This window comes from Podarcis bocagei (genome assembly GCF_964188305.1).
Source record: "Podarcis bocagei genome assembly, chromosome: 4".
NCBI classification, from domain to species: Eukaryota; Metazoa; Chordata; class Lepidosauria; order Squamata; family Lacertidae; genus Podarcis; species Podarcis bocagei.
This window is the reverse complement of record NC_138128.1, coordinates 88,466,017-88,485,631: the sequence shown is the minus strand read 5'-3', so window position 1 is coordinate 88,485,631 and position 19,615 is coordinate 88,466,017. Positions and strand designations below refer to the sequence as shown.

Sequence of the window (19,615 nt, the reverse complement as noted above, 5' to 3'; positions counted from 1 at the left end):
TGTATCCCTGTTGGGGTGGAGGACCAGTTAGGGTAAAGATGTGTGTGGACAGTTGCTCTCAAATTTGTGCTGGGCTTTATCCAGTGACTTCGGTCCCTCTGCTAATGACCTTATTGGCCCCTGCGACGTAGCTTTACCCTGACCAGGATAGGCATAGTCTCTGAACATTTCATTCATGATAATGCAGAGAGAAAGCGATTTGCCAATAGGCTTTTAAGAGTCGCTGCCTTTTCCCACAATGGAAAAGGTGGTCGCTGACCATTTGCACGTGTTCATTGGAGTCTATGTAAATAAGAAAATAGACTCTCATACTGTTTTTGAGGGTGAGATTTGAAAGAAGTCCATCCAGGAGACAGATGACCTAGCAAGGTCCATCTACCAACCCTATCAATATTGTATGTGTGTGTGTACTGAAATATAGAGATGCCCTTTTTTGACTATACGCTAGAGCAATTGCAGGCCTCCTGACCCACAAAGTTAAAACAAGTGACAAACAGTTTCCAGCAGTGACTCTTCGTAAATCCCGTTTGGTCCTTTCTTCTTATGCACTGTTGATTGACTCTTTGGGTGACTGGGTTATCAGGTTTCTTCCCAAGCCCCCTCCTCTGTAAAAGAAAGCTCTGAAAAACAGCATGAAGGAAGCCTTCTCTGTGTATTTCAAGTTCCTATGCAAGTTTCTTTGAAGACCTCCTACCATGTTAGTGCATTTTCAAGCTGAAAATACGCTTAAGGCATTTGAAGTGCTACTGAGTCTCTTCCCCGCCCCTACTCCCCCAGCTTTACTTGGTAACAAATGACTCCCTTTGCCTAATTGTTTTCAAGTTTCCCATTTCTTTTTAAAACCAATTCTTTTCTAGAAAATAGGGAATGTTAGATCTCCGTCTCTGTGCTGGTCTCTTGGTTACACTCCATCCCGTTTGTGGCTTTGCTCCTCTCCAGGGCCAGCTTTATGTCCAGTTCTCTGAGCTGTTTCAGGAAGCCACGGTTTGGGAGAATGCACCGGTGCTTCAGCACTTGATCAATGGCATCAACCACAGTCATGTTCTTGTAAATCATCAGATATGCCAAGACCAAGGCAGCTGAGCGGCTCCGACCCATGGCACAGTGGACCAGAATCTTGCCTGTGGAAGTGAAGAAAAAGAAACCATTCAGATTCTTTGCCGCTGGCACTTCTCCATTTGTCATTGGTGTTGGGCAAATCCAGGGGAGCGGGTGGCGCTGTGGTCTAAACCACTGAGCCTCATGGGCTTGCTGATCGGAAGGTCGGCGGTTCGAATCCGCGCAACAGAGTGAGCTCCACTTGCTCTGTCTAAGCTCCTGCCAACCTACAGTTTGAAAGCACACCAGTGCAAGTAGATAAATAGGTACTGCTGTGGCAGGAAGGTAAACGGCATTTCCGTGCGCTCTGGTGTTCTGTTGTGCCAGAAGCGGTTTAGTCATGCTGGCCACATGACCTGGAAAGCTGTCTTGTGGACAAACGCCGGCACCCTCGGCCTGAAAGCAAGATGAGCACTGCAACCCCATAGTCACCTTTGAGTGGGCTTAACCGTCCAGGGGTCCTTTACCTTTATTTTTATACTTACACAGGGTCATATGTAAATGGTGACTGAGGAGGGCAATTTGCGTCCTCATCAGGCTTTTTGGGTCACCCAACTCAGCGACACACTTAATTCCCCCCCCCCTATTTTTTTACTGCCACTTCCAAAAATTGGATTCTTGGAGGAGTGGGAGAGAAAAAAGCCAGATCAGGCCTTTGCTTGGTCTGGGACATGGGGGTTAACAGCCCCTGGTTTAACAAGAAGAGGGGGTTTGGGAAATTGGAGGTGGGTGGAAGGGAAGAACGATTTGGTTTGGGTCAGAAATAGCAGAGTTATTTCTCATATTTAGATTGGTTTATGATTTATGACATGAATTATTCTGGTGTGGCACTGTTCTTTTTTGCAGTTTGACTAGAGAGGATCTGGTCTCCATACCTTACCCCCAGTCTTAACCCTTTAAGCACTCTGCCAGGCTCATAAGCACTGCAACTAAAGGAGGAATCCCCCCCCCCCGGTTCGTGAATGTGTGGTAGGGATGGTTGATTTTGAAAAGCCCATGCAGAGTCAAGGACTGTCCTAGATGAGCAGCTCAGGTACATGGATTTCAAAGTAAAGGAGTAAAGGTAAAGGGACCCCTGGTTATTAGGTCCAGTCATGACCGACTCTGGGGTTGCGGCGCTCATCTCGCTTTACTGGCCAAGGGAACCAGCGTACAGCTTCTGGGTCATGTGGCCAGCCTGACTAAGCCGCTTCTGGCGAACCAGAGCAGCGCACGGAAACGCCGTTTACCTTACCACCGGAGCGGTACTTATTTATCTACTTGCACTTTGACATGCTTTCGAACTGCTAGGTGGGCAGGAGAAGGGACCGAGCAACGGGAGCTCACACCATCGTGGGGATTCGAACCGCCGACCTTCTGATTGGCGAGTCCTAGGCTCTGTGGTTTAACCCACAGCACCACCCACGTCCCAAGGATTTCAAAGTACTCTTGTCTTATTCTGGTCCTGTGGAGGAGCCCTCTGAGAAAGGCAGGTTGGCTGTTGCAGCGCAAGTTTTCAAAGTGGATCTAGTCTTATGGAGACTCTATCCCAGACTCCACTCATTTTTGGGAGAACTAGATTCTCTTAAAGGGGCACACTGTAACATGTGACAAATGCGTGTATCCAGTTCGCCATGTCTACATGTGGTGTGGAGCTCCAGTAGGTGAAACAGTTCTGTCCCTTGACCACCGTCGCTTCCACCACTGCCCATGAAAGGGAGTGGGCCAAGCGTTCTGGCAGGATTGGAGCGCTTGCCACGAGCTTATGCTATTTTGAGGTCCTGCATTAAGGCAGCTGACTCAAATGGTTAGCTTTTAAACAAGAGGTGCTCAAAGTGGGAGATTTGTTGCCTGCAGTGTTTGGGAGCAGGCTGTTTATGCTCTGTCTTCTGCGTATACTCGGAGGTTCTTTGATTGCTTGTTCTAGTTTATGTGTCCATTTTTTTAAATAAAGCAGCATAGCCACACATGGGAAGGAGCGGTGCTGAATGAGTGTGATTTAAGTAGGAGCAGATAGGGATGCAGCATCTGTAGTAGCTGCAAGAGATTGCCTCCTCCCACCCATATGGACACAGGATCACAGGGTTAGAGAAAACACCCATGCCTGGTGATGGTCTTAGGTTCAGCAGCCTCACACACCATGCCAGTTAGGCCGTTGCAGATAACGCCCGGACGGAAGCCCATTTTCCTTACTTGTTTCATTCCGGAGTGCTCTATCGATGAATTCAGCAGCAGAGTAAAAGAACTGGCTAAGATTGAAGGTGGGCAGATCATCTGCCTCCACCCCGTGGTACTCGATGTCCATGTCCCTGTAGTATTCTGGTCCCGTATCGACGTTCCACCGGCCATGGGCTGCGTTGAGGATGTGGGTGAAGCCGGCTTTCTCAAGGCTGTAGCGATCCAGGGCTGTTTTCCTGGGTCAAAGCAATCAGAGGCTGTTAGGCAAGGGCTCTGCGGTTATGGCATAGTTCAGTTGGCATGGCATGAGAATCTCAAAGTATAATAATAATAACAACAACAACAACAACAACAACAACAACAACAACAACAACAACAACAACAACAACAACATATTAATAATAATATAATTTATTTATACCCTGTCCATCTGGCTGGGTTTCCCCAGCCACTCTGGGCAGCTCCCAACAGAATATTAAAAACTCAATAAAGCATCAAACATTAAAAACTTCTCTAAGCAGGGTTGCCTTCAGATGTTTACTAAAAGTCAGATAGTGAGTGGGTGCCACTACCGAGAAGGCCCTCTGCCTGGTTCCCTGTAACCTCACTTCTCGCAGTGAGGGAACCGCCAGAAGGCCCTCAGAGCTGGACCTCAGTGTCCGGGCTGAATGGTAGGGGTGGAGACACGCCTTCATGGCTTTGAGACCGACGTTGGGCAAAAGATTCCAGCTTTGCAGTTTGATAGATATATTGTGTCTGAATTGATGGTTTCTGGCTCTGGCATTTAATTAAGGTGCCACATAGTGAAATCCATGTGTTCTTTTAAAAACACATTTTTTAAAAAAAAGTTTTGCATGATAGGACACCCACTTTTAAATATAAAGCAGTTTTTAAACATTTCTGTACAAGTTCAATATGAGTATTGGTTCCGAAAAGAAGGAGCCTGCACCACCTATTTTTAAATATCTGCTTTTTCACAAAAGTGTCCAATTCCTGGCATTACATTCTTGCAGCTCCCCAGTAAAAGACTTTGGAAAGGGTAGCATCCCATGAAACCCGAAGCTTTGTTTATTACATGTCTGAAAGCGCTTGTAAAAGTTTCATTCCTTCTGGGCAGTGTCTACAACAGCATTCTATTACAAAAGGAATGAAGGGCAAATTAGATGTTGCACCAAAATGCATGCAAGTTTTGGGTGGGTTTCTTCTCTTTTTTAATGTAAAGCAGCTTTGGGGAGGCTCTGGTTTGGAGCAGAGAGACAGCATTGCGGGGAAGGGAAGACTCCGGGGTGTCTTTTCCACCAATGCTCTCTCACTCAAAATCATCTCTCACCCAAGCTGCTTTTTCTCCATACACAGCTCTTCAGGGGATCAGTATGTGCACAAATTTCAAGCAAATGCTGGCATAAAACAGGCAGGGAGTGGTTAGAATTGTGAAGAAGGGACAAATTAGGGCCCTCGCATTTACGGGACTGCCTCTCCTGGTATGCCCCGCAGAGGACCTTAAGAATAACCATAGTTTAGAGGTCCCAGGCCCTAAGGGAGTCAGACTATCCTCCACCAGGGCCAGGGCCTTTTCAGTGATGGCTCCGACCTGGTGGGATGCTCTGTCCCATGAGACTAGGGCCCTTCAGGATTTAACCTCCTTCTGTCAGGCCTGTAAGACAGAGCTATTCCGCCTGGCTTTTAATTTGAATTCAGCCTGATCTTTTATTTCTCTTCTCTTCCATCTCCCTCCCCTTTTATGAAGACCACTCGCTCTGAGACCCCACAGCTAATTCTCCCCTGGCCTCCTCGCTGGCCCAAGTAGGACCAATTCCAGCCAGCTACCCCTGGGGATTATCTAATTGATTTTTTAATTTTATTGTTAGTCATGTTTTTATACTGTGTTTTATGCTGCTTTTATAATTAAGTGTTTTAAATTTGTTGTTAGCCACCCTGAGCCTGGCTTTTGAACCGGGAAGGGCGGGGTATAATAATAATAATAATAATAATAATAATAATAATAATAATAATAATAATAATAATTATTATTATTATTATTATTATTATTATTATTATTATTATTCTCTGATGGGTCATTTTAAGGCCACCTACCAAACCTCTAAACCCCTTTATTTCCCTCCTGCCCCAGAAATACCTTTCAATTATGCTACAGAGAATCTACACTTGCATGTGCAAAGCATAGCCCAGAGAGGATGATGTCAGAGCCACATTTCCACTGTGATCCAGTCATTACAGGCATAATGCTCTCCATGACTACAGAGGCCATGTGTCTTGGCATAACTTACTCATCTCCTATGTAGAGGTTGGGCCAGACTTCGTTGACGTGGGTGTACTTTGGGCTGCCTTTCCAGAAGAGCCTTTCCAGGTCAAACGCTCCAGGGGTGCAGTAGTCCCCATTGGGGTCTACCTTGACGGCTGCGTAAGCACTGATCTTCCCAGACTTCAGGGCCATTGAAGAGCTTGATGGATGACGGAGGAAACAAAATCCAAAAACCTGCAACACCAAGCAGAAGGTGAGGTTGCTGTTAAGAGACCCAAGTGAACACAGTTCTCCCTAGAGATTATATTGGCATTGTTGTACCCTAGGTAAAGGTAAAGGGACCCCTGACCATTAGGTCCAGTCGTGACCGACTCTCGGGTTGTGGCGCTCATCTCGCTTTATTGGCCGAGGGAGCCGGCGTACAGCTCCTGGGTCATGTGGCCAGCATGACTAAGCCACTTCTGGCAAACCAGAGCAGCGCACGGAAACGCCGGAGCGGTATCTATTTATCTACTTGCACTGGTGTGCTTTTGAACTGCTAGGTTGGCAGGAGCAGGGACCAAGCAATGGGAGCTCACCCCGCCGTGGGGATTCGAACCACGACCTTCTGATCAGCAAGTCCTAGGCTCAGTGGTTTAACCCACAGTGCCACCCACGTCCCACCTGTTGTACCATACAACAGGCCTATTAGGACTGCTTTTTTAAAAGGGGGGGGGGGATAAGGCTATTTATATGACAATTTTTGACTGATGAAAAGCGCCTCTCTGGGTGGTGCTCCCCCCCCTCTTTTTGCAGCACGGAGGGGGTAATTTAAACGAGATTATGGATGAGAGGCATCTCAGCTTCACTCTGCCCTCAGGCAGAACATATGTTTCTGCTTTGACTCTGGAGGAGCTTATAATGAAAAATTTAAAATATTGGCCAACTCAACCTCTCGTCTCTGGAATGAAAAAGCCGAAGCAGTGGTATTGTGAGAAAGGTTAGTCAAATATTGAGGACCTGACATCCAAATCCCTTTTGTGTTTCATAAGGTTTGAGGTACCTGGCTCTATTTGAAATCTTTTTTTTAAAAAAACAGCACCACACATACCGTGGAGTAATTGGGGGTTGTGTTTGCCAAACTTCACAAAGTGCTTCAAGTGCTTTAAAAGAAAGCTGATCCCAGCCCCATTATTTGCATTCGCCGCTGTCTAGGGTGACATTTTAATTGGGGTGGGGGAGAGGAGAAAGAGCTGTCTAGGATTGTACCTGTTCCCCCTTTCTGAAGGTAACCTCCTGAGCCAGAAGTTAGTCAATCTCCATATGTAAAATATGGCTTCCTCCAAGAGAGTCTAACCGGTGGGTGGCTTATGGCTTAGAATGCTCATCGTGAGGCAGTTAAACTGGTCATTTCCATAGCAAACACAATAATGGTGACCTACAGCAAGGCTGCTGATGAGGTAAAGCTGAGACGCCCGCTTACCTTTCTTTATGGACCCAAACAATGTCAGACAAGCTCTCGGTGGCTGGACTTGTATGGCGAAGCTTCTCCCCTCACAATAATGCGCATCTACAAACATGGAATTTTGGCTGTGTTTGCCAATAGGTAGGACAGAACAAATAGGGTTTCCCCTCAAGCAGGCAGGGGCTGTGAGTGTTGTGTTGAGGTTTCAAAACTCCAATTTAGAAGCAATGGCTGGATTTCAAGGGCTTTGTCAGAATTGATGCTTTTGAATTATGGTGCTGGAGGAGACTCTTGAGAGTCCCATGGACTGCAGGAAGATCAAACCTATCCATTCTGAAGGAAATCAGCCCTGAGTGCTCACTGGAAGGACAGGTCCTGAAGCTGAGGCTCCAATACTTTGGCCACCACATGAGAAGAGAAGACTCCCTGGAAAAGACCCTGATGTTGGGAAAGATGGAGGGCACAAGGAGAAGGGGACGACAGAGGACGAGATTGACCAAACTGCGGGAGGTAGTGGAAGACAGGAGTGCCGGGCGTGCTCTGGTCCATGGGGTCACGAAGAGTCAGACACGATTGAACGACTAAACAACAAGAAGTAAGAAAGCCCTACCCTTGCTGTCTTGTTGAGCTTCCATTGATTTCGGCGGGGATGGAATAGGGCAACTTCCTGGTAATGTTGTGCCCTTGACTCCTGTAATGGAACCAGATTTCTGGTGTGATGATAATATGATAATTATAATCGTATTACAATTATGGAGCAGCTTTTCAGCTGACTTCCAGAGAAAAGCCGAATGGCATCCCGTTCAAGATGACTCATCCGCTGGGGGAAGATGATCTAAAACATTCTGAGCTGCCATTAGGGCCCTAATTGCTTTGAGTGCCTTGGCAGGAAAGTGGTATATTTACAGACAGGCAATAAATCAATGAAGAGAGGATAGAAGTTGACAGTGAGCACATGGAAACTAATGGCAGACAATAAAATAGGCTGCAGTGTCACTGGGAAAATGACGCACAATGAAAACATTTCAAGAAGGATCACACGATGTATGTGTTTCTATGCTAATGCTAGAAGACTGAGCCAAGTTGGGGGAAGCAGAGTGTCTGACATTTGCTTACAGGAAAAAATAAGGCTTCTCTGGGCTTATCAGAGAACACTAGCAGAACAAAAAGATGCTTATCTCTAGATTTAAAATCTATGAAAAGGGCAGAGTAAAGTTGTATTGGGTTGGGAGTTGCATTGATATATATGTCAAAGAAGGCACAGAGGGCCATAAATCAGAACTTGTACAAGAAACAGATTTAGCTGTAGAATCAGGCAGAAGCAGGAAAATAGTAATACTCCCCTAAACCAAGTTCTGATGGTGATTTACAGACATTAAAAAAAATCAGAGAAGCAGCTAAAGGAGATCTTACGAGAATGACTTCCACGCTCATCAAATTGATTGCATAAATGCAAATTTAGTTCGTGGTCAAGAGACACATTTGTGTAAGCAATACCCAGCATCTCGTGAAAGACCTCAAATCACTTGGGAACAATGACTTGAATGCTCCCAGATTTAAAAGGTATGTGGATGGGAAATTGTTCAGAAAATTTCATACACTCAGTTAGTTTCAGAAGAGGAAATTTTTCAGATCTGGAATCAAATCTGGATCTAGTCAAAAGAGAGCTAAGTCACAGATGCTATATTTAGCATAGTGTTTAGGCGACTCTGGCAAAGCATATATTTAAATACAGTGGTACCTCGGGTTACATACGCTTCAGGTTACAGACTCCGCTCACCCAGAAATAGTACCTCGGGTTATGAACTTTGCTTCGGGATGAGAACAGAAATCACGCGGCGTCGGCATGGCAGCAGCTGGAGCCCCATTAGCTAAAGTGGTGCTTCAGAACGAATTAAGTATGTAACCAGAGGTACCACTGTACATTAAAAAGACAGGTGTTTGCCCATTCGTTTGAAAATGTCTGTACAGGGGAGAGAGAAAGGGTTAAAATGTAGACCAATAGGAAAGCCGGAGGCGGAACCCACCTGTTTATAAAAGGGCTTCGCCCGAGGTTTGGGTGTGGTTAGTTGGTTGGTTTTAGTGGGTTGGTTGGTTGGGAAAGGCAGATGGAAATGTAGTTGGCAGGCAGTTGGAAATAGAGAGACAGTGCAGTGGCTTCTTGTGTGAGGGGAGGTAGAAGAGTTAGGGACAGGATAAAATAAGACTAAGAAGATAAAGAGTAACAATGTTTGGAATGCAGTTAAAGTTTGTTTGTGTCTGCAGTAAACTACACTCTTCTTTGTTAACGTGAGAACCTGACTGAGACCAAGTGATTTACCAGGGAAGACCTGGTTGGTGGCAGCGGATTAGTGGTGGACAGGTCAATAGTCCGTGAGACGACTGGGGGCTCTGTACGAACGCCACAGTAGCAAGTAAGAGAGTGGGACTTTTGGAAGAATAAGGCATGAAAGAAATACTAAAGGCAGATGCGGAAACTGAATACATGCAAAAAAATCTGTCTCAGTCTTTACTGCGGAAGATATTTGGGAGAGGCCATTGCTTTTGAGGAGTTCACAAAAATAACTGTCAAACAGAGGTGTGATAAAGGATGACGTTTTAAACAAATTTAATGGACAAATTAAAGTAAAATCAGTTCATGGTTTGGCTGGTGGTCTCCTGGGGTAGGTTTTTCATACCTTGGAAACCAAACTCCATGATACTTGGTTATCCACTGGCTGGCTGGCTGGTTTGCAGAAATTGCATGGGAATATTGAATGCCTTTGCAAGGTAACTATTAGAACAGATTTCATTTCCGTGTAACTTTGACTATCTAGAGCAGGGATGGGCAACGCAGTGGCGTAGCGTGGGTTGTCAGCACCCGGGGCAAGGCAAGTAATTTGCGCCCCCTAACCCGTGGATTTGCGCCCCCTAACCCTAACCCCCAGATGTTGCGCCCGGTGCGGCCGGCCCCCCCTCCACCCCCCACGCTACGCCACTGGGGCAACGAGCATCTCTCCAGCTGTTGCAGGACTACAGCTTCCATCTCGGATTTTAACTATGCTGGCTTGGACTGATGGGAGTTGAAGTCAAACAACAACTGGAGGGCCATGATCTGAGGTTAGCTGTTCACCAGGTGCACAGTTATGGTACTCCTTGTTCCCTGTTGCTGTCTGCTTTCAGTGCTCGGTGGTCATGAGTCAATTCAGAGGGCATGGGAAGATGATTTGTTTCCTTCTCTGGCTCAAGGCAAAAGAAGCCTGACCATTTTCCACCATCATAATCCAAATAGACAAAGCCCAGATCACACACCAGCCAATTTGCATTAAATGTGGAGTGCATTGGTGTAGGTGCTGTCTGATCATTTGTGGACTGATAGTTTTGTTTTCCAGGATGGTGGTTGATGTTTCATCAAGGACTCGTCCACAATTTGCTTGTCCCGTGCCTAGAAAGCATGGGGCTGAGCAGTTTTCCACTTGTCCTGTGCTTTCGAGGCACTTTCTAGCATTTCCCCTGCCACTTTCCCTGGGAAAAGCTGCTCTTCACTGCTTAATCAGAGCAAGCATCAATCCGCAGAAAACCCTGCTGATGTTTGCTCTGATTCAGCAGTAAAGAGCGGGTTTGTCTGGGGAAAAGCAATGGTACAAGCAGAAGTGTGGATGAGCCCCAATACAAGCTAATGACCAGTGATGGTCTCCTGATGGCCCAGAATTTCTCAAGATATTAGAGAGAGACCCATCAGGAGACAAAACCCAGCAGTTTTAGAGAGAGTAAGAGCCGTGGGTTTATTTCTACAGTTGAAGCTGGGAGTATTCTGTTGGGGAGGGTGCTATTTTCTGGGGATTTGCTGTCTGTTTTTAGAAGTCATCATGCTTCCTATAAACTTATTTACAAATACATTGCTTCCAGGCAGCCTGTTAATTGGGCATTCATCCTGATCTGTTTGCTAGGAAGTTGCTGTTGTATTAATTACCTGCCCTTCACCCTAAGATACCAGGGTGGGTTAGAACAATCAAAACACAGTATGAAAAACAGTTCAAAACAACTTACAATCACAGAAATAAGGTGGGTCCTAAAAATGCCCATCTCAAGGGTCAAGGGCCTGGGAAAAGAGGTGTGTCTTCAACATTCCCCGAAAGCTGTCTAATGAAGAGGCCAGGTGCACCCCTGTGGGGACGGAGAGCCACAACTTAGGGGATGCCACAGAAAATGCCCTCTCCCAGGCCACCACCCCACAATCTTCTGAGCGTAGTGGAATAAACAGGAAGGCCCGCTCTGTTAATTTCAGCACCTGAGAGGGTCTGTAAGGATGAAGGTGGTCTTTCAGGATTCAGCTTACTGGCCCATGCCCAGTCCATCACCTCCAAGCAATGGTCTAACACCTCAACGGCCTCAGTCTGGTATATCTGAAGGAGTGTCTCCACCCCCATTGTTCTACCCGGACGCTGAGGGCCTTCTGGCAGTTCCCTCACTGTGAGAAGCCAAGTTACAGGGAACCAGGCAGAGGGCCTTCTCAGTAGTGGCACCCACCCTGTGGAACTCCCTCCCACTAGATGTCAAAGAGAACAACTATCAGACTTTTAGAAGACATCTGAAAGCAGCCCTGTTTAGGGAAGCTTTTAATGTTTGATGCATTTCTGTATTTTAATATTTTGTTGGAAGCCGCCCAGAGTGCCTGGGGAAACCCAGCCAGATGGGTGGGGTATAAATAATAAATTGTTGTTGTTGTTGTTGTTGTTATCAACTGCCTCTCCTGATTCAGGTGAAGATTGAGAGATAGAGCTAGGTGTCATCTGCAAATTGATGGCAGTTCTAAATCTCCTGATAACAACGCCCAGAGGCTTCATTTAGATGTTAAATAGCGCAGGGGACAAGATGGAACTCTGTGGGGCATCACAGGGCAACTCCCATGGCACTGGACAGCTGGCTCCCATGACCACATTCTGGAAACATCCCAGAACAGAACCACTGAATGAAAGTAAAAGGTAAAGGACCCCTGGACGGTTAAGTCCAGTCAAAGGCAACCATGGGGTTGCGGCGCTCATCTCACTTTCAGGCCAAGGGAGCTGACATTTGTCCACAGACACTTTCTGGGTTATGTGGCCAGAATGACTAAACCACTTCTGGTGCAATGGAACACTGTGATGGAAACCAGAGCACACGGAAACACCATTTACCTTCCCACCGCAGCGGTTTATCTACTTGCACTGCCGTGCTTTTGAACTGCTAGGTTGGCAGGAGCTGGGACAGAGCAACGGGAGCTCACCCCGCCGTGGGGATTCAAACCGCCGACCTTCCAATTGGCAAGCCCATGAGGCTCAGAGGTCTAGACCACAGCGCCACCCACATCCACCACTGAAGCACAGTGCTCCCAACCACTACCTCCCTGGGCCGCTCTAGAAGGATATTGTAGTTAGCAATATCGAAAGCAGCTGAAAGAGGGAGAAGAACAAACTGTGCCATGCTGTCCATCTCTCCTGGTCAAAGCAATCAACCAAGGTGATGGGTGCATTTTCAGTGTCATGACCAGGCGTGAAGCCAGACTGGAATGGATCCAAGTCATCAGCTTCTTCCAAGCATGCCTGAAGTTGAACCACCACCACTTTGCCCCCAAAGGGGATATTTGACTCTTGGTAGTTGTTCAACCACCTCCATCAAGGCAGATTGTATCTCCCCCTTCTCCAACAAAGCCTTAATCACTTCCTGGACCCACCCAGTCAGCCCCCTATGGCTAGCTCTAAGAAGCCAAAAATGGACAAGGGTCAAGGAGCCGGGTGGCCAGCTATACTTCAAGCAGCGTGCCCTCCGCACCCCCAGGTTGCAATAATCTAAATTGATCCAGTATAGATTGAACAAACCATGCTCTAAACACCACCACTGGACTTGCTCTAGCTGTGGCATCAAGCGATTTTGTCCCTAAAGCACCTTGCAGAGTTGTCACAGCAGGCTTCTGAGGGTGCCAGAGTGATGCCACAATGGCCACCTTTAGTCGGGTTCAGACTGAATCTTATGCCACCTGCTCTCTTATGCCAAACCTCCTGTTTCATCGCACCACCTTCCAGGTGGAAAGATGGCTATTGTTACAAAATGCATTGGCAGGGTGGATTTTGTAAAAGCAACCTTCTCCAGCCTGGAGTTCCAGGAGTTGTTAGGTTTCTGGCAACCACCAGTCTCCAGCTAGCATGGTCCATGGTTGGGAAGAAGGTGGGGTCTAGTCCAACAACAATTGGAAGTCACCAGGCTTGGGGAGGCTGGTGTAAAGCACCAGGAGGGATGGTTTACTCTGAACTTGCTCCACAAGATAATCAGCTTGGATAGCTCTGTTGGTTAGAGTGTGATGATGCCAAAGTTGCAGGTTCAATCCCTGTATGGGACAGCTGCATATTCTTGCATCGTAGGGGGCTGGACTTGGGGTCCTTTCCAACTCTACAATTCTTTGATTCCCTAAATACCTGTAAAGCTGACTTCACACTTTTTTTACTTCAGCAACATTGACTCATAAAAGTCTAGCTCCTTGCACTAGTCCTACACTACTAGCGCAAGGTAGAGGGCAGGAGCCAACACAGGGGTCTGTTGTGTCTGCTTCCGTGCCTCAAGTACAGATCAGAATGCATGTTAGCTGCTGACCCTTCTGTTGAGGCAGGACTGAGCACTGCCATAGGATCTGTCTGTGCCAAAAGAATTCTTGTGGATCAGGCTGCCCATGCTTAGCACACAGATCAGGCATTGGTAGGCTATGGAGAGAGACTGTGTGTTTGAATTCATACCCTCCAACCTCTTGAGTCCCCAAACCGGGATGTGCGTCTGTGATCTGTGCGAGATGATGGAGTCCAAAAGACGTGCTGGGGGGGGGGGGGAACGTGCTTGCGCATTTTGGAGCACTGCACAGGGTTGCGTAATTGCATCTCCCCTCAAAAAGCACATTTTTGGGGGTGAGATTTCAGCGCAAATCACTTGAGTTCACAGTACCCCCAATGGCCACCGTGCTCTTGCGTGAGAAAACTGGATGTCCTGTCCCGTTTTTTCTGGGACGCTTGCAAGGCCTGATGAATGGGGTGGGGTGGGAGAGCAAGATTCTCAGATAAGGTCCAAGGGTCATCTTTTGGATATATTTGAGTTTTAAATGGATAATGCTGAAGCAATGCATTTTCGGAGTACAGTGGTGCCCCGCAAGACGAGTGCCTCGCAAGACGGAAAACTCGCTAGACGAAAGAGTTTTCCGTTTTGGAGGTGCTTCGCAAAACGAATCTCCTATGGGCTTGCTTCGCAAGACGAAAATGTCTTGCGAGTTCCTGCTGGCTTTCCCCCCTTCCCCCCTTTTTCTAAGCTGCTAAGCCGCTTATCAGCTGATCCGATCAGCAGATAAGCCGCTAAAAGCTGCTAAATGCCGCTAATAGCGCTAATCCGCTAATCCGTCAATGGGCTTGCTTCACAAGACGAAAAAACCGCTAGACGAAGAGAATCACAGAACGGATTCTTTTCGTCTTGCGAGGCACCACTGTATTTATTTACTTTTTGTTTCTAGCTCATAATAACTATAGCAACATTTTGTCAACGCAGATCAGCTACCCAATTTCTGTATTAAAGCGGAGCCATAGGCATGGCAGGAGAAATAGGAGCAGGTGCAACAACCCCACTGCCCTCTCAAAATGGCACTCCTGCTGTGGAGACCTTAAAGTGCTACTCTGGTTACATGATATTTTGCAAATCCTAGCAACCACCCAAAGAAGCCTCATGGCTCACTATGTACCTGTCACTTATTAGGAGAGAAGGCAGGCCCTGGATTTCAATATGCTTATTTGATCAAAGATGCAATATTTGCAAACAATGTAGTTTTCATGGTGCAGGGATGACTTTGCTTCAGATCTCCCACTAAAACAACAACAGCTAAAAATGAATGGAAGATCGATGTCTGAAAATATGCTGCTAAGAATCCTGCCGAATTGATTTTGGGTTGATTTAATGGCAACAGATTCTTTGAAAATAATCCCCTCTAACTTTCTTAAAACAAAACAAAACAAAAGTTAATTTAATCCTTATCATTCTAATTTCTCAGATATTGTTTTTGGTGGTTGTTTCTTTAGGGGAAGGGGAAATTGTGAAGAGGTTTTTCTGTGTTTGTCTTGTGCAGTTGTAGTTTAAAACAAGTTTGAGTATAATCTCTTTTATGCCACTATTCCTTTACCCTCTGTCTGCATCCCTTCTCTACTCGCTCGTATATTCTCCAGGCCAGCAATTTCTTTCTTAAAAATCGTTTTCGCACTTGGTCTTCACTGCCAGCACATGTGGTTAACGTGAAGCCAGTTCAGCTGGGTTGGCTGACATAAGGCATTAAAATTTCCTGAATGACAGACATAAGCCATCTATAGTAGAAGCAGGGCAACAGAATTCGAAGTAAGGGAAGGGGAATTGAAAGAAAATAAAGAGCCGAGGAGCAGAGGAGAAGGGAGGGGAGAGCATCTAAAAGATCCCCAGAGTAGATTTTAAAAATCTCCCAAAACAGATCTCCGTTTAGCATAAACGATAAAAAGGTTCGTCCAATAGGAAAGAAAGAAGTGCAGCTCATTGTATAATATTTTGGAATGCTGAATGACCTCACTGTATCCCCAAATGAATGGATCTCTAATGTTACTCATGCCTTTGCCCTGAAATGGTTTTAAGAAGCCAGCAGCTCCTTTGAAAGGACAGCCTAAACACTCAGTTCCCCCCCTTGCCTGGTTGTCGTCTCCCAGAATTTTTTAAGGGAAAGGGCGAAAAGGGAGTTGAGCATTCTCTCATCTTGCCTTACCTGTGACTTTATCCCGGAGCTGTAGGTAGCGTGGATCTTCGGAGTGTGACAGGGACGGCAAAGGAAATCTTTGCCAACTTTGAAACTGGCATCTATTTTTAGAGCAGGATTTGCTGACTGACCTTGTGTGATACCCACTCAAAGGGGAGAATCTTTACATCTGCTACTAAAATGACTCCCTAATGTGACCTGAAACCGGTGGCCTCGGCCGTTCAGCAACTCCAGGCTGCTGGAGCAGATCAGGGTTCAAGTCAGAGAGGCTCGTGTGTGTGTCGTGCAGGCTTCAGTCGTGTGCAAAAAGGCATATTTGGACCTATGCTAGCCTCGGGTCAGAGGCCATACCAGCTATCCCTTTCACAGTACCAATGGTATGGAACTCGCCGGAGCTGCCAAGGTTGCTCTGTGCCTCCTAACGCTATAAGTCTTTATTATTTATCTGTCATAAGAGTCCTTATAGGGACGCGGGTGACTCTGTGATCTAAACCACAGAGCCTAGGGCTTGCCAGTCAGAAGGTCAGCGGTTCGAATCCCCGCGACGGGGTGAGCTCCCGTTGCTCAGTCCCTGCTCCTGCCAACCTAGCAGTTCGAAAGCACGCCAAAAAAAGTGCAAGTAGATTAATAGGTACCGCTCCAGTAGGAAGGTAAACAGCGTTTCCGCGAGCTGCTCTGGTTCACCAGAAGCAGCTTAGTCATGCTGGCCACATAGCCTGGAAAAACTGTCTGTGGACAAACACTGGCTCCCTCGGCCTATAGAGCGAGATGAGCGTGCAACCCCAGAGTCATCTGCAACTGGACCTTTACCTTTACCTTTACCAAGAGTCCTTATACCAGCTGGCCCAGTATTGTCTACTTAGACTGCAGCAGTTACCCAGGGTTTCTCGCCAGAGGTCCTACCCAACCCCAGAGCTTGATTCTTCTTTTAAAAAAATTATACCTTAATTTATTTGGTTTTTCAGATTAAAGTTTTACAATCACACATACAACATAAAAACAAGATTCCAAAGAATCTCCTGGTCTTCCCTCCTCCTCTTTGTGGGTCCTATTGTTAGTCATTTCCTCCTGCATCTTTTATGATAATCTTTTACATCTCCATTCCAGTCATACCTCGGGTTGAAGTAGCTTTGGGATAAGTATTTTTGGGTTGCGCGCTGCGGCGACCCGGAAGAAATGGAGTGTGTTACTTCTGGGTTTCGCCGCTCGTGCATGCGCAGACGGTCAAAATGGCGCAGACGAACGGTTCGGGAATCAGTGTGTTTTTACATTAATAGAATGTGTCCTTTTATTTAAAATGCATCTCTGGGTTATTTGTGGGACATAGGAATTCGTTCAATTTTTCTTCAAAATATAGTCCAGCTCCCCACAAGGTCTCCGGGACAGTGAACCGGCCCCCTGCTGAAAAAGTTTGCTGACCCCTGGGCTAAATGAACCAACAGAGTCTCAGTTGGTTTAAGGCACCTTAATGCGTTTGTAAGTTGAGTGTTTATGAAATTCTCTGTATTTCCCTCTCTATCGACAGCCCTTTGTTATGACATTTAAATGACATATTAAGTAAACCACAATTCGAATTAAGATAAAACATTTTGAAGAGTTGCCCAGATTTTAGTAACCAGCAAGTGGTGTAGTTTAGCAAGTTGCAAAACTGGTGTAGGAAAATCACTGAAAGGGCAAATTTTGCAATGGAAGAATTAGAATAGATTTGGGAGACTGAAGAGCAGTGCAGAAATGCTTCAAACAAACAAAATATAAAGTATGGTCTATTTTTATTAATGATTGCCATCAATTACAGAAGGGCTTGTCCTTGTTTTCAAATTGTTGTTGTTGTTGTTAAATCGTTTTCTTAACGTAGCAACCACATTTAGCTTAAATATTTTTACTAACTTTGCTACTTTTTCAAAGCTGCTGCTGCGCTCTGTAATATATAAATTAAAGTCGAGCGCTGGTTATTCCAACAGGGTGACCAAAGCAAAATTCAGCTAACATCCTGACTCTTTGCCACTTAGTATATTCAGGAACCAGCCTCTTAATCTGAGAGTCAGACTGGATGTTCTTTAAGTACCTGTGGCCCTGTGGTTTTATTTCTGTGAACGATGAAATGTTCCCGTTTTCAGAATTGCAGTATAAATTTTGCTTTTGGAAGCCAGTTGGATTGTATGAGCATGAATAGATTGTGGCTTTTTGTTGTTCTGTTACTGATACCTTCTTGAGTGTCTGGAATATTCAACTGAAATGAATACTCTTGTTTATTCCTTCCTGTCAAAACAATGCATGCTCCTTTTGCCTCTCTAGAATTAAACCAAATGTTTCCGAGTCCGTCTTGGCTCCTAGGGATAAGCATTCTGCTTCGGAGACAATACTGTTTATTACAGTGAACTCTTTCTCTCTCCACCTCTCCTGTTGCTGCCTTGAAAATATGAACAGTTTAGAAGCCAAGCTGGTCAAGCGACTATGTTATACCATGTGTCTCCCATTTCCCCCTGCTTTGTCAGGAAATGCTCTCAGATCTACACTTTCTGAAGTTGGACGCCAGCAACTGAAGCATTCTGGCCTAGCTACCTGAGTTGCCAAACCTAAGCCTTGATTGTTCCTCTTCAGACTCCAGGTCAGGATGCACATGACTGAGTACCCACCTATAATTACATAAATACTAAGAAAGGCAGTAGTCTTTATTGTTTTATTGTTTTAATTTTTATACTGCTTGTAAACCTCTTAAGTGGTTTACAAGAACAGCTCAGGACCGCAATACCTTAGGGACCGCCTCTTTCCATATGAACCTACCCGGACCCTGATAGCATCTTCTGAGGCCTCCTTCACGAGAGGGCCGGAGAGTGGCAACATGAAAATAGGCCTTTTCTGCAGTGGCTCCCCACTGAATGAATGAATGAATTTTATTTGCGTCAGCCATCGGCCATAGCAATAAAACAATATACAAAGAACAGAAATAAAAAGTCAGTTACAGTCATACCTTGGGCTACAGGTGCTTCAGGTTGCACAGTTTTGGGTTGTGCACTGCGCTGGACCCGGAAGTACCGGAACGGATTACTTCTGGATTTCGGCGCTTGCGCATGTGCAGATGTGCTAAATCGTGCTTTGCGCATGCGCAGAAGCGCTGTATCGCAACCCGCACATGCGCAGACGGGTTGTGGGCACTGTGGGTTGCGAAAGTGTTTCCCACACAGATCACGTTCGCAACCCGAGCGTCCAGTGTATATAAAATTCATTTTAGGGTTCTGAATCAATAGTCAAATAGTGGATCTTATTCTAATTGCCCCAGCTAAAAACCAAGTGTCAGGGCCAAACTGCCTTTCCAACATATGTTTCAATTGGCTGTATTGCCATTGTGTTTCACTGGTTAATCCATACTTTACTTGCAAAGTCTTATATTCCACAAATTAGTAATTTTCATCAATTAATTGATTCAGTGTCAAAATACCCTTTTGCATCCAATTTTGCCAAATTATTACTTGATTTCCAATTTTTAATTTTGGGTTGGCCCATATTGTTAATTTCTCGCGCTGATAGGGGTCGTCCTTATTATTTTTATTTATATTCATCCAAATTTTTATAGGTGCTTTAATAGTCTCCAGGATAATAGGATATTTCATAAAATTGGAGCCGAGTTTAGTCCACCCCAGTGGCGTAGCGTGGGTTGTCAGCACCCGGGGCAAGGCAAGTAATTTGCGCCCCCTAACCCGTGGATTTGCGCCCCCTAACCCTAACCCCCAGATGTTACGGCCGGCCCCCCTGCACCCCCCACGCTACGCCACTGGTCCACCCTACAAGAGGTTCAAAGAAACTATATTTGAGAGTAGCCCAATTGGGATTCCTGCTAGCTCTCCAATCATTAGTCTTACTCAGCAGGTAGGCCTGGTGATATAGTTACAGATTT

At 45.9% G+C, this 19,615-nt stretch overlaps 1 protein-coding gene and 1 long non-coding RNA gene across 2 annotated transcripts; one reads left to right on the top strand and one right to left on the bottom strand.

The window, feature by feature from the left end:
* Positions 1 to 811: 811 nt before the first annotated feature.
* Positions 812 to 15,857, bottom strand: LOC308585793 (dual specificity phosphatase 29). Its single transcript, XM_081191914.1, has 5 exons — positions 15,730 to 15,857; positions 10,992 to 11,108; positions 5,544 to 5,752; positions 3,271 to 3,491; positions 812 to 1,121 (listed from the first exon to the last, which is right to left on the bottom strand). Exons 2-5 carry the CDS (start codon positions 11,025 to 11,027, stop codon positions 871 to 873), a joined length of 717 nt encoding a protein of 238 aa, XP_081048040.1. The 5' UTR covers positions 11,028 to 11,108; positions 15,730 to 15,857; the 3' UTR covers positions 812 to 870.
* LOC308585838 lies at positions 5,657 to 18,388 on the top strand. The gene is made up of 2 exons (XR_014007615.1): positions 5,657 to 5,771; positions 18,216 to 18,388. It is a non-coding gene; the product is annotated as an uncharacterized lncRNA (long non-coding RNA).
* The last annotated feature ends 1,227 nt before the right edge of the window (positions 18,389 to 19,615 follow it).